The sequence below is a fragment of the Clytia hemisphaerica genome, unplaced genomic scaffold (assembly GCF_902728285.1).
Source record: "Clytia hemisphaerica strain Z4C2 unplaced genomic scaffold, Clytia hemisphaerica genome assembly, whole genome shotgun sequence".
In the NCBI taxonomy this organism is placed as follows: Eukaryota; Metazoa; Cnidaria; class Hydrozoa; order Leptothecata; family Clytiidae; genus Clytia; species Clytia hemisphaerica.
In genome coordinates this window covers 3,119,591-3,133,907 of record NW_027104594.1, presented here as the reverse complement: position 1 = coordinate 3,133,907, position 14,317 = coordinate 3,119,591, and the positions used below count along the sequence as shown (strand labels likewise).

Genomic DNA, 14,317 nt, shown 5'->3' with positions numbered 1-14,317 from the left:
ATATCCGTCAAATTAAACTACCGCAAAAATTACTTTCTTTACATAGTAGGAAATCTTTTCGAGAAACTTGATAAACTCTTTAGCCAATGGTAAGTATAGCTATCAAGGAATAAATACCATTGAGTGTAAAGCCACAAACTTTGAGCCATGCTGAAATTGACTTTATAGAAATTCTGACCGTTTTGGAACAAATATTGCCGATGAGCCGACTGAAAAGTCGTGAAACCGAGAAAAGCCATAAAAAATAACCATGTGTAAAAAATATTTCCTTCGACATGGAATGTTTACTGTCACAATAATAAATTTACTTGTAAAATTCACTATGTACAATCCCTATAAGGTTTTTCTAAGACTTAATCTTATTTGATCATCTCCCTTCCATGTGGTTCGTTGAAATTCAGTTCCGGACCCACAGGAACAACAGTGTCCAGCTATAAAGAACAAAAAAATCAAGAATAGATTGCAGACTTAAGACGTACTAACCACTCCAGTCATTATACCACACTGTACACTGCTTCTCCAGAAAAAAATTGAATATGGGGGGGGGGGGGGGAAAATAACATGACATGACATCTTTTTTTTGATTTACATTAACGACCTCCCTGAGGCAATCCTTTCCATAATCAAAATTTTTGCTGATGACTCGTCCCTGTTTTCACTCATCCTAGATCATATTCGCTGTTCTCAAGAGTTGAACAGTGACATGCAGAAGATAAGTGAGTGGGCTCATCAATGGAAAATGTCCTTCAACCCTGATCCTTCTAAACAGGCAGTTGAAGTGTACTTTACCAGGAGGCTAAATCCACCTGACCCCCCAGAAATTACATTCAATAATGCAGCCATTGCAGTTCAGGATCATCAAAAACATCTTGGTCTCATACTCGATCAAAAGCTGGCCTTTGACCGTCACCTTGATGAAAAAATAAAAAAGGCTAATCAAGGTATTGGTCTTATTCGCAGACTTCGCAAGTTTCTACCCAGGGATTCTCTTGTCACTATATACAAAACCTATGTTAGACCACACTTAGATTATGGAGATATCGTATATGATCGTCCTGGTAATTCCTCATTCTCTGAAAAACTCGAGTCTGTTCAATATGATGCTTGTCTTGCAATAACCGGATGCTTCAGAGGAACATCCAGAGAAAAAATCTACCTTGAGCTAGGATTTGAAAGCCTGGCAAACAGGCGGTTAACTAGAAGACTCGTATTTTTTATAAATAATCAATGGCTTTGCTCCTGCTTATCTTACGAATATTCTTCCTCCCAGAGAGGAGAGGAAGAGCGCAATGCAGGGCGAAGGATAAAACCACCACTCGAGGCACCTTTGTGTAGAACCGAGCGCTATCGTGCCTCTTTCTTTCCTTTTTGCATAAATGAATGGAATAACCTCGGAGATCATATACGGAATCTTCCAACTATTAAGTCCTTTAAGCAAGCATCTCCCAATTCCTCAGACCCAGTGCTAACTCAGTTTTCAAAGCTAGTGACAACAAGGGCGGGTTCTCCTTAACCGATTAAGGGTTGGTTTCAGTCATCTTCGTGAGCATAAGTTCAGGCACAATTTTGCTGACACAGTCGACCCTTTTTGCAACTGTCGACAAAATTCAGTCGAAACAACACAGCATTTTTTGGTGCATTGCTCTGATTACTCTAACGACAGACTTGTTATGTTTGACAGCCTTCTTCAACTTGACATAACTTTGTTTCCATTTAATCCCAGAACATTGTGTAGAATACTTCTTTATGGTGACCCCGAATTTAGCGTTGTCCAAAATCATGATATATTGAGCATAACGATAAAATTCATCTGCGATACTGGACGTTTTGGGGGACCGTTATTCTAGTCTTATGCTCCAAGTGCTCTCCTAGCTCTTTCTGTTTATTTTTATTTTTGTTATCAATTATTTTCTGTAGTTAGTTTTTGTTGTTTTTTTCTTTTTGTATATATTTTCTTTTTATATTTTCATTTCTTAGTCATTATTGCTCATTTTGTAAGCTCATTTGGGGTTCCTTCCTCCTGGCGGTATGATCTGGTGGTCCTTTTGCGGGAGGATAGGAACCTTTAGATTTGTACTATTTGTTCGTGGGACTATACTATAGATGAAAAAAAAAAAAAAAAAAAAAACATGACATGACCCCCCCGGACATTCAAAATTGCCCCAAAAACAAGGCAAATTTTGCACTACCCCCGGACAAATTATCCTATATATCCTCCACCCCAATTCTTTTTACCCTGTTCTTATTCGTGGGGCAAAATTCCCTTAATTCGTTAAAAGCGTTGTCATTCTAGGCTCAGTGTTGTTCTTGGGTTGTTCTCTTTTTTGGGAATTTATGAGCTTATTCTTCGATAAAAGAGTGTAAAAAATTGAGGGCCAGGCAAATCCCAAATAAAAGCAACCTTAGAAGGACAAAACACTGTATTCCACCAAAACCGCAGTATCATATAACACCTATACACCCCTGTCTCACAGACCCGCTGGGGCCCCAGCCCCACCGGAAAATTTCGTCCCCAGTGGGAAAAATATCCTAGAATTTCAGCCCCACTGAGAAATTTACTTTGATTTCATCCCCATTCGAAATTCATTTATTTAGAAATTGCACTCCAAAACCATCCCCACTGGATTATTTAACCTTGAAATAAATGAAATTTTATCACCATTGAGATTTCAATCAAAATTTTTATCCCCGCTGTAGGAAAAAAGTTCCCCGGGGCTGTGAGACAAGGGTGTACCTATATTACTGACCTATATTACTGTATAACACATATTATAAATGACGTTCTTCTTTTTTTAGGGTCTAAGGTTTTTACGATATGTAAAAAAGACATCGAGAAAGACCGCAAACGACTGATATACCATTATCTTACCGTTGAGTACGCAGGGGCTTTGAAATACATAATCTTCGTTTCAACAAGATTGACAATAGGTGCAAGATCAAACGTTTGATAAATGTCCCGAACGTAACCCCATAAGTTTTTGTAGGAGACCAAAGTTCGCTTGGAGCACTGAAAAATCAAAACAAAAGCCATTTTAAACTTAACTGCAGGTTGTCAATTGATATTATAAATAAAATATTTCACCAGGAAAACTATTTTTAAGTTAAGTTACCTCCACGATGAAAGTGATCGGCTAAAAGTGTGGTTATTCCAGAAAAAAATTGAATATGGGGGGGGGGTGGAGCATATGACAGTTTTTGGAAATTTACTCCCCGGATATTGTGACTTTTGACCCCAGTAGGTCTAACCCCACGGACAAGCATTAGTTGACCCCATGAACAATCAAAATTACCTTCAAACAGAGCAAAATGAACCCCAAACAGAGCAAGTTTACCTCCCGGACAAGGCAAATTTTGTAGATTTTTCGCTACCTCCGGACACTTTATCCTCCACCCCACCCCCCAATGTACGAACATTTTCTGGAAGAGCCCAATATTTTGGACAAATGAATCTTTTCTTATTGCAAAATTTATGAATTCACAAATAACTCAAAAAAGATAACGATTATTCTAAAGTCATTTCGCGCCTTTCATAGTGGAATTTCCCATCGGGGAACGTAGTTGTAGGGTATCTTTGCTGACTTTTCTTTACATTCTTTTGAACAAGCAACCAGGTTGCCAAGACACGAGAGCTCAAATTAGCCAATTTTCTTTCGCTCTCTTGTAAAGTGAAAGCTTTTTAGATATTCTAACCATGGCAGACGATAGCCCTTGTCCAAATAAGCATAAAAATGATATAATATCAGGAATGGTCAAAGCAAATTTGTTAGAAAATGAGCTATAATGCTTAACAACCCCAGTCCTGACCCGAAAATTGTAATTGCTTATGAAAAAAATGTGTACCTTGTATAGGGAATAATAGATTGTATCAAAACGTAATAAAACGACCATCAAACGAACGTCTGCTTCCGTGATTTGTGAACCTGCCAAATAACGCTTACTCTGCAATATTTCTTCAACCTATAAAGAATGGATGGATGACTAATTATCTGATGACAGAACAATGCCTAAAAATGTCTCCAAAAACTAATCATAATTTTCGAGCATTTATTCATAGCCCTTAGGCTAATTTCATAACAGATCATCTATTCTGCGCCTGCGCACACCACGCTCTGCTTTACGACCGGGCCTAATTATTCAGCTAAAACAATCAAAATCGAGTTGATTTTGGCTTTAAAATGAAAGTGAAAGCGAATTGCTTCTAATAATCATGTTTGGTGCGATTATTTTAAATTATCCAATCTCAACAACATTCATCCCAAATCTTTGGAAGATCAAAGCTGTGCACAAACCTGATCATATTCTCTTACATGACCTTTTGTGAGTGAATGCGTGTCCAGCGCGGAGTAATCAGAATCTCCCCGGATATTATCGTTACCTTAGTTCGAATATCATACAGTGGAACCTCGAATTAGCGGACACCATCGGGGAAAGGGGTTAGTGTCCGCCTTTTAGAAACTTTTGATCTCGGAGCTCCAACTTTGAAATTAGGCCATCCCAGGATGTCGAAAATACAAAATTGGGGTCTAAAGTACTTATTTGCAGACACTAGGCCATAGAAGAGCTCGAGTGACTGGCAATAGGTTAAATCGAGGTGGTGGGTACGGACTTGAAGTACCAGTGATTTATGATTTCTTTGGCCCACCTAAAATTCGTTGAACGGGTCAAGGGAAAACTGGAAATTTGTAGAAATAATTTGAATAGTAAGACTAATAAGTAAGTGCTTGAAATAAAAATATCTAAAAATTTTTTTTCAAGTTTGGACGCCTGTGACCCGTTTGATATTCAATTTCCGCTAATTGGAGAGCTAATATAGGGGTTTTCGCCATTTCGTGCGAAAAAAATTGTCCGCTAATCAGAGGGTCCGCTAATTGAGTGTCCGCCTTTTAGAAACTTTTTTATGAGGATTTGACTAGGAAACGGCCGGGGAAAATGAAATTGTCCGCTAATCAGAGGTGTCCGCCTTTTAGAGTGTCCGTTAATTAGAGGTTTTACTGTATACAGGAGCTCCAATAACCAGAAGTCTACTTATGTTCAATATCAATCCATCAACTAACCACTTCTGTAATACTATGTACCAGAGTGTATCTCACGTGTATCGCTTCGTAGTACACTCTGTTCGCATTGTCAGTTTGATGAAAAAATTCCCGTACGGAGCCCTCTGCAATGAAGTATGATTTATAAATAGAAACACTTCTCTAACCGTCCCCCTCTCACCAACACTCCATCGAAGCGGTTGGTTTGAAAAATCTCGTATGAGAAAAGACAATGACAACAGACCCTCTACGGCAATGAATTTTGAAATTAGCTGTAGATACTGGGTCCGTGTACAGACATCTTCCGTAACTGAGAACCTACATTAGCTAATTCTATGTCTCGTGATGGTCATTTGTGGTGAATCCAACACAGTGCAACCTGGTTGCAGAAGATGTTCAGTATAGTATTTTATAACTATAAAGACATACCTTATCAATGTTTTGAAACAAGGCTGCAACTTCTGTATCATACATTTCTTGATTCTTTCCCAAATAACCTCTCCCTACACGGTATACTGCCGTCACTATGCCTCTGCGGAAAGAACAAAATAGAAAATAAGAGAACATGATTAAATACACGACCTTGAAACGAAACTTAAAGGTTTTGTTTTTAAATAAGAGTGATATCGTTTGCTTACTCGTCACTTTTAACTTTTTCACATTGGATTGATCACGGATGTGGAGCAAGATTGGTCAGAAGGAGGAAAAGAAAAACATTTTTTGCTTACATCAGCATAATATAAGATTGGCCTGGCCTCTCACAGAGGGTCGATTTTAGAATTGTGACTTACCCACCTAGTAAACCTTGTACACGTTATTTTTATAAGAACACAAGGCTTTGATGGTCAAAATGTTAAGAAGAAGTTAACAACATTTTAAGGCTTTTGGGACTCTAAAACACCCAATTTCTTAGGAAAATGGACAAAATTGCTCAAAAAATGGTGAAAATAAAAACATGCTAAGAACATTTGAAGACTTCAAAAAATTTGGATGTTCTTATAAAAAAAGACGTATTAAAAAAGACTTACTGAGTGATCCAATCATTCAACTCATCAATATCTTTTCTCAAATCTTCTGGATATAAATTCACCCCCGTCTTCGAGAGTTCATTAAATTCTTGATCAAGCATTCTTAAAATGTCTGCAGAACTATTCGAAACGATCTTTTGTGTTTGTTTATCAAAAAGAACCGGAACAGTGGCACTTCCGCTGTATTCGGGATGCGAGTGCAAGTAAACATCCATAAGGAACTCCTTTCCGTTAATAGGATCGGGTAATTCCGTTGAAAAATGGTAACTTTTTGTTGCATCTTTTTTGACACTTTCAACAAAACTCATGGTGATGACGTCTTCCAAACCTTTCAACTTACGTCCAATCACTGCCCTGAAGAAAAAAATGGTACTGAATTTCAAATCGTTCCCAAAGTCATCAGAATGATTGGTGAACCCTGGTGGATAGAGTCCAGTGAACCCAGCTTCAACTGTTCTTTTTTTGCTTAATTTCCTGTTGTTGTTTCTCAAAAAATCGCGACAAATTTGAAATATCAGAAGTCTATATAGGCTGCTGGCATCCACTAACGGATTCGTGCTCCTTATAATACCTTGGGTTTTGTAGAGGTTTGCGATCCAGACTAAAGTCTATACTATTTATCGCGTTTGTACACAGGAGGCTGTTTAGACACACTTTAGGCATACCGCAGTAATAAATCATTTCTTTAGTGTGATACCGAAACGACTGTGAAAGCAATCAAGATCAAGTGAACTAAGGGACTGGGTTCGAGTTTGGTGTATATACCGATAAAATTGTTGTTGTAATTTTAGAAATGTGAATTCCTTACCTGTGAGCAAAAGGGCACCCATGGGCCGTGTATAAATGATATCGATCTTTTTCCGCTTTGAAACCGCTGCTACCGTCCTTTGTGACTTGTCCAAGAATATCTGATGCACCCATTTCGTTTGATTATGGTACTGTTTATTTTAAGCTTGTTTGTCTATATTTCTATGACAAAGAGAAGAAAATGAACCCGAAATACAGTTGACGCTCTCGAATTCGCACCCTTATTCAATGAAAATCCAATTGGAGAGCGTCAACGATCAAGTAGCAAACGCTATAGTCCGGGAGCCAAATCCTATATCTCCTTAAATAAGCACTTTTGCTTAACCCAAGATTCTACAGGATAAACTATACATTTTTGGAATCCTCAACTATCCTAGTTTTGGAAATGGTCGGTCCCCAAAGCTAACTCCTGGTCAATTTTCCATACTGGGCCCGAGTTTAGGGGGTACTTTTTACCCTTTGTAAGGATTTGTTAAGGAAAATGCCATTCCAGGGATGATATAATTTGCTGTATCTAGTCAATCAGTTGACCAATTGCTTTGAAACTTTGCAAAAAGTTTCAAGGTAGGCTGATGATTATTTTCGGCAAAAAATTTTTGTGAAAAATTATTTTTATAGGTTTGCCTGGGGAAAAAAAAAAGGGAACATTTGGGTATTTTAACTAAATTTTGACCCTTTTTAAGTCTGGGACCTACCCAAACAACTTTTAATGAAACACAAACTTGTTGTTATGATAGACTTTGATGCAATACATCAGAAAAATTTCAAATAGACAGTATTTAGTATTATTTCAGGGCTGCAGGGGGTAAAATTGCCAATTTTTATGGGTTTTTTTACCTTATTTGAGCAATTTCACCACTAATCTTGGTTTTAAACGTTATCAAAAATAGTTTTAACTTGATTTTTGTGTAATATATCCTGAAAGATTACAATGCTGACTTAAAACTAACAAATCCAGGGTGCAAATGGACAAACCAGGGTTAGGGGTTTTAAGATGCCCATTTTTTAGGCGATTTTTATCGTTTTTGGACCTATTTCACCCATAAAGCGGTTTTATGGTGTACTAATTTTATTTCTGACCACTGAAACAAGGATAATTTTGTAGTAGGAGCAATGGGAAAGTTATTTGTGGTTTTCATTGTCTGTAATCAGGGTCACTGTGGGCAAATCAGGGGGTAAATACACCACTTCTTGGTAGTTGTTGCCTGAATTTGGATGTTTTTATTGTATGGTAGGCTCAAATTTATGAAATTTTGGGATGGAAACCAGTTATATACCCTTCAGTCATTTCTTAGTACTTTTGTTGACAACCTACACAAAATAATGCCGGATTTAACTTAAGTTATGGCCAAATTATAACATTTTTGACGTAATTTTGTCAGTTTTTGCTTTGAAATTCCACTATATTGCTATTCAGAGCTTCCAAAAATGGTCCCTGTACTGGTTTTTAAGTAGAATAGTTATTTGGAGCCTAATAATTTGTAAAATATTGTTAACTTGGGTAGATATAAAAGTGCTGTGTCATTGTTAAGGCCTGCTTTGATGAAAGATTTTCTAATCGTTTTGTGTGTGAAAACAAAACTAACGGTCCTCTGCATACTCATAATGTACTACATACTCATAATTTGACTGATCATTTTTGCCGTTTTACTGACCTTTTATTAGTAGCTGGTCTCAAGATAATAATTCTACAAGTAGCTGGGACCATTTTGGGAAGCTCTGAATAGCAATATAGTGGAATCTCAAAGCAAAAACTGACAAAATTACGTCAAATAAATGTTATCATTTGGGCATAACTTAAGTTTTAAATCCGTTATTATTTTGTGTAGTTGTCAACAAAAGTACTAAGAAATGACTGAAGGGTATATAACTGGTTTCCATCCCAAAATTTCATAAATTTGAGCCTACCATACAATAAAAACATCCAAATTCAGGCAACAACTACCAAGAAGTGGTGTATTTACCCCCTGATTTGCCCACAGTGACCCTGATTACAGACAATGAAAACCACAAATAACTTTCTTATTGCTCCTACTACAAAATCATCCTTGTTTCAGTGGTCAGAAATAAAATTAGTACACCATAAAACCGCTTTATGGGTGAAATAGGTCCAAAAACGATAAAAATTGCCTAAAATGGGCATTTTTACCCCCTGGTTTGTCCATTTACACCCTGGTTTTGTTAGTTTTAAGTCAGCATTGTAATCTTTCAGGATATATTACACAAAAATCAAGTTAAAACTATTTTTGATAACGTTTTAACCAAGATTAGTGGTGAAAATTGCTCAAATAAGGTAAAAACCCATAAAAATGGGCAATTTTACCCCCTGCAGCCCTGAAATAATACTAAATACTGTCTGTTTGAAATTTTTCTGATGTATTGCATCAAAGTCTATCATAACAACAAGTTTGTGTCTCATTAAAAGTTGTTTGGGTAGGTCCCAGACTTAAAAAGGGTCAAAATTTAGTTAAAATACCCAAATGTTCCCTTTTTTTCCCCAGGCAAACCTATAAAAATAATTTTTCACAAAAATTTTTTGCCGAAAATAATCATCAGCCTACCTTGAAACTTTTTGCAAAGTTTCAAAGCAATTGGTCAACTGATTGACTAGATACAGCAAATTATATCATCCCTGGAATGGCATTTTCCTTAACAAATCCTTACAAAGGGTAAAAAGTACCCCCTAAACTCGGGCCCAGTATGAAAAATTGACCAGGAGTTAGCTTTGGGGACCGACCATTTCCAAAACTAGGACAGTTGAGAATTCCAAAAATGTATAGTTTATCCTGTAGAATCTTGGGTTAAGCAAAATGCCATTTTTGGGGTTTGGCTCCCGGACTACTAGGGCATGGAGAAATACCTAATCACTCTCACAAATAAATATTTTAGAAGAGGAAAGATAGCTTTGACAAGTACAATAAAGAAGAAAAAAATTCTCAGTTGACAGTATATCTATAAAGTAACAAAGTAAAAAGTTTTCTGACAACAGTCTAGCAATTAATGACACACAGTTAATAGACGATTTAATACGTTAAACCAACTCAACTTACTGTATATTAAAACAATTTTCTTACAGAGCTCATCAATATTTGTTGATAATTGCATAGTGACTTGCAAAAAAACAGTAGGCAACAAAAACATGTTTTTTTTGTTGACATTTCAATTGGAAGAGGATTTGGCAGTGGTAGTTAGTTATTGAATGTTTCTAAAATATTTTAGCATTAATTATGACCAGTTTATGCATAATCATTATCATGACGTAATCCTTTACACGGAAACACCCCGAAAAGACGGAACTTTGCACCAGTTTTATAGTTCTGAAATGAAAACTTTTGAGATTCATTGGGAAAAGATTTTGATGTACACTTTTTTTTCACAAGAATAGCTATGTAAGAATAATTTGGGAACATTTTGAGGACTCTTAAAAACATCCGATTTCTAAGAAAAAGGGACGAAAATACTCACAAAATGATGAAAATAATAACCTGTTTATAGTATTTTTAGGATTAAAACTCAAAAACTTCCAAAGATTCGAATATTAAAAAGTTTTGGATGTTCTTGTAAAAAAAGTGTATTAAGCATGAAATTAAAGTTTGTACCCCCAAAGTACACATTTTTTATAAGAACAAGAACAAACTATAAAAGAACATAAGGCTTCGATAGCAGATGCTAAGAACAAGTTAAGAACATTTTAAGGCTTTGTAGCCCCAGAGTAAGTCCTATTTTGTTGGGTACTACAAGCTGTTTCAACGTCCAACTAACATCCGTCATATAACATAAATTGAATGTTGACCTTTGTTGGTCCAATTATAATACTCTAACAATGAATTAAAATCGGTCAGAATACTTGTGCTGAGCTTTGAACATATCTTCTCAATTAAGTCTCTATAATAATTTTTTGACTATAAAAGCAAAAAAAACTTCCCTAATTCATAAAGTACTATATTACATTTTTATACATAAAATATAAATCGTTTTTTTGGTTACAAATTATTCTCATTGCAATCTAAATTTTTCAATCAAAATATTATTTATTAAACTGGCAAATATACATATATATATTTAATAAATTACGTAGATAAATAGAGTACAGCCCAAAACCTAAAACTAAGATTCCTCGTAATGCAATCAAACCTTTTCCTCTTTTTCAACTTAGAGCTTCATAAAATTGTTCGAAGGGGCTTTCATCAATTCGAAGAATTTATTTTGAAAGAAATTTAGTAGTAGGTTTTGGTCAACTTCCAAAATCGAAACAAATGATAAAACTCCTAAAATGAGCTTCTACACGCTTATTTTTTTATAAGAACCAGTAAATTTCGGTTGAGCCTCAGATTGTTCTTAATTTACTATTGTTCTGAGGCTGGTGTTCTCAAAAAAATTGTTCTTATAAACAAAAAAGTGTGTACCCGAGAAATCGGGGTTGGGTAAATAAAATATTCCTAAAAATAAATACCACATCATAAAAATGTGTATTTTTTCAATAAAAAGACAGCACAGCACGTAAACTTATATACAAAAAATAACACACAAATTACAGCTCACTGCACAAACATTAAGTTGATTGTACAGAGGAACCCAAAAAAATTCAATAAAAATGTCTACATTCATTTGAGGGATAAAGACTCTCTAATATAGAGAAAATTTAAAGTTCAAAGCATCAAAACACATCAAATCATATCAAATCTTAAAAGTTATCAAATAAAATCCAGATTCCAGTACCGTTTAAATCCAAATCAATATTCATTCAAATTAGTGAACGACAACGCGATTGACTTTACCAGGCGCAGTAGACATGAAAACAAAATTTTGTGTTTTCAAAGGCATCGAATCACCATTTTGTTGTTGGCTGTTGACCACTTCTGTGGCGTGTTGGGGTGGCGGTGCCACTTTGGTGGGTGGTGTAGGATATGCTGGAAGGCTGTTACCCAGCGATTTGACAGGTGGCGATGGAAAAGAGGGTGGGGCGGTGTTATCGTTTGTGGCGTTTGTGATTTCCGGTTTCAGGTCTGTAGAGTTGGGAGCTGGAATGTGGATGCGTTGGAAACTTGGTTGAACGACCAAATTCTTCATGTCTGAAGTAATGACGTTGATTTCCATTGGGGGATTAGGGGTGGTGGGCGTTGAAGGTGGAGTTGGGGCGTTATCATAAAGTGGTACGCCGTTGAAGAAAATTGGAGACGGTTTCAATTTGTTGTTGGTGGAATTGAGCGGCGCTAATGGCTGAGGGTGAGGATAAGCGTTAACGAAGTTGGTGTTTTGAGGTAAAAATGCATTTTGCGGATAAAGGTAGCCATTGTTGAGGTGGACAATCTCGGTTGAAGATGGTAGAAGATTTTGAAAGACGCTATTACCGGCATTAGTTGTTGGTGGTAAACCAGTGTTTGATTTGTTGAATTCGTTTTGTTGATTATCGACCATGTTTTGATTGTTGATGATGGTTGGTGTGAGTTCAGTCAACTGTTGGTTCGTATTAGGTGTTTGAGGTAAAGGTTGAAGTGGTTGGAAATTGTTCGAGTCGTATTTGCTGGTCGGTGAGTAGATATTATTGGAGTTTGATTCAACAGAGTTGTTGGTTTTGTTTTCGTTCGAAATGTTGGATGAATTCGGTGAGTCAGGAGGTGATAACATGGGAACGAGGTTAGGGTCCATGTTAGCGTCTGGGTAGATGATTTCGGGATATGTTTTCTGCTGGTAGGTTGGGATGTTGGGGTACCATGTGAACAAGCCGTCTGGTGAAACAACGCAAGGCATGGAGTAGTATTGCGGAGCCATTGGAGTGTTGACGGGGATAAAGTTTTGTTGCGGGTGCATCGGCTGATGTGAGAATGGGACATGTCGGTTGCGGAATGATTTGCCTGAAAAAAATAGATCGGTAATTATTTGATTATTTAAATCTAACAATTTAAACCTTCCAAATTCGAAAATGATTCGTATCACAATTCTAAACACCACGAATGTATAACAATCTGTTGATAGTTCTTCCTAGCATTAACTCTATGTTAATCATGAGACTTTAAGTAGTGCACAATATAGAAGATAAACACTTCTCACAAAAGAGATATTTTAACGAGACAAAGGTTTGAAAAATTCGCATTGATTTTTTAAAAGTTTTTTTTATTCATTTTCACGGAAGTTAATCAGTTGTAAAGAAATCCATAGGGCATACTCTCGGGTACCTAATAGCCGGGGGGTTTGGAATAAGCAGGGGGGTTGGAAAAAATCTCAAAATTTAATAAGCGGGGGGGTTGGAATAAAAATGTCCTGGGTGGAAAATGTTCGAAAAGGAGGCTGATACAGCAGAATTAGGGCAAAAGAGGGAACTTTCAAAAAAAATTTTCCCAAAAATCAATAAGCGGGGGGTTGGAATAAGAATGTCCTGGGTGGAAAATTTTCGGGCCCCCCCGGCTATTAGGTACCCGAGAGTAGGTAACAAACAAATTTATACCTTGAGGTGGAAGGCGTTTCATTTTAGCGGGTGCGATCGTGATTTCCATATCATCAGTTTGAATAGATTGGACATCACGTAAAATATCTTGTGCAACTTGTTGACTATCGAAAGTGATAAATCCAAAACCTTTGCTTCGTCCATCAAAATTATCACGAATAATTTTCGTTTCAACGATAGCTCCGTACGTTTTGAAAATATTTTCCAAATCTTCTTCCTTAGTGTCCAATCTCAATCCTTTCAAAAAGATGCGATTATCAATAGTGATTTCTTTGTGGATATTAGTCATATCAGTTGAAGGTTTTCCCGTGGCGGGTGATACTTTCTGAAAAATATCTTTCATGTTGACGTTGTGATAGGAGATTTGCGTTTTTATTGTTGACTCTTTGCTTGTCATTCAATAAATGATCATTGAAAGAAAGGTGATCACGTCTTCATTCATTCTTTTGGAATGCAAGTCTAAGGCCTGGTTCACATGATATCAATGTTTTGTACCTACAAAAACGGCCTTGACGTGTAGACGAACCCTTGTGAAACGTTCGAATTCGAAAACATTCGATTGGGGGCATGCAACACTTTTATTCAATCGAATGTTTTTCAAATCGAACGTATACGTCATAAGCTACAAACACCAGCTGAAACCAATCTCTTAACCACTCTCTGACACGTGACCATAAGTCAATAAAAACACACGAGCGAAAAAAAATCTCAGTCTTGAAATCCAAAACAACCTTCAAAACTTGCTATCCAATTGACGACATTGGGTTCTTCCAGAAAAAATCCGTTCATGGGGGGTGGAGTATGCATAGTGGAGGATGAATTGTCCAGGGGTATTGAAAAAATACCAGTGTCCAGGGGGTAAAAAATCAAAATGTCCAGGGGTAATTCATTAAAAAAATAATATATCCTCCACCCCCCATGAGCAGATTTTTTCTGGAAGAGCCCAAAACAAAATAAACAAACAGCCCACAACAGCACACATATTTTGATACATTCTGTTCTTG

At 36.6% G+C, this 14,317-nt stretch overlaps 2 protein-coding genes across 2 annotated transcripts; both read right to left on the bottom strand.

Moving 5' to 3' along the window:
* Window positions 1-264: 264 nt before the first annotated feature.
* Window positions 265-7,034, bottom strand: LOC136824013 (glutathionyl-hydroquinone reductase YqjG-like). The gene is made up of 6 exons (XM_067080172.1): window positions 6,870-7,034; window positions 6,062-6,415; window positions 5,463-5,565; window positions 3,841-3,957; window positions 2,870-3,007; window positions 265-431 (listed from the first exon to the last, which is right to left on the bottom strand). The coding sequence occupies exons 1-6, from the start codon at window positions 6,980-6,982 to the stop codon at window positions 360-362; spliced, it is 897 nt and encodes a 298-aa protein (XP_066936273.1). The 5' UTR covers window positions 6,983-7,034; the 3' UTR covers window positions 265-359.
* A 4,329-nt stretch (window positions 7,035-11,363) lies between these two features.
* Window positions 11,364-13,718, bottom strand: LOC136823846 (uncharacterized). Its single transcript, XM_067080007.1, has 2 exons — window positions 13,314-13,718; window positions 11,364-12,723 (listed from the first exon to the last, which is right to left on the bottom strand). Exons 1-2 carry the CDS (start codon window positions 13,708-13,710, stop codon window positions 11,618-11,620), a joined length of 1,503 nt encoding a protein of 500 aa, XP_066936108.1. The 5' UTR covers window positions 13,711-13,718; the 3' UTR covers window positions 11,364-11,617.
* Window positions 13,719-14,317: the final 599 nt, after the last annotated feature.

What these genes read in the sequence shown, in the direction of transcription:
- LOC136823846 (XM_067080007.1), bottom strand. Translation starts at nt 13,710, where the DNA reads ATGACAAGCAAAGAGTCAACAATAAAAACGCAAATCTCCTATCACAAC. An exon ending in GAAACGCCTTCCACCTCAAG is followed by an intron (nt 12,724 to 13,313) that starts GTATAAATTTGT and finishes TATTTTTTTCAG; the next exon opens with GCAAATCATTCCGCAACCGA.
- LOC136824013 (XM_067080172.1), bottom strand. Translation starts at nt 6,982, where the DNA reads ATGGGTGCATCAGATATTCTTGGACAAGTCACAAAGGACGGTAGCAGC. An exon ending in TGTTTCAAAACATTGATAAG is followed by an intron (nt 3,958 to 5,462) that starts GTATGTCTTTAT and finishes CATTCTTTATAG; the next exon opens with GTTGAAGAAATATTGCAGAG. An exon ending in AAGCCCCTGCGTACTCAACG is followed by an intron (nt 432 to 2,869) that starts GTAAGATAATGG and finishes TGTTCTTTATAG; the next exon opens with CTGGACACTGTTGTTCCTGT.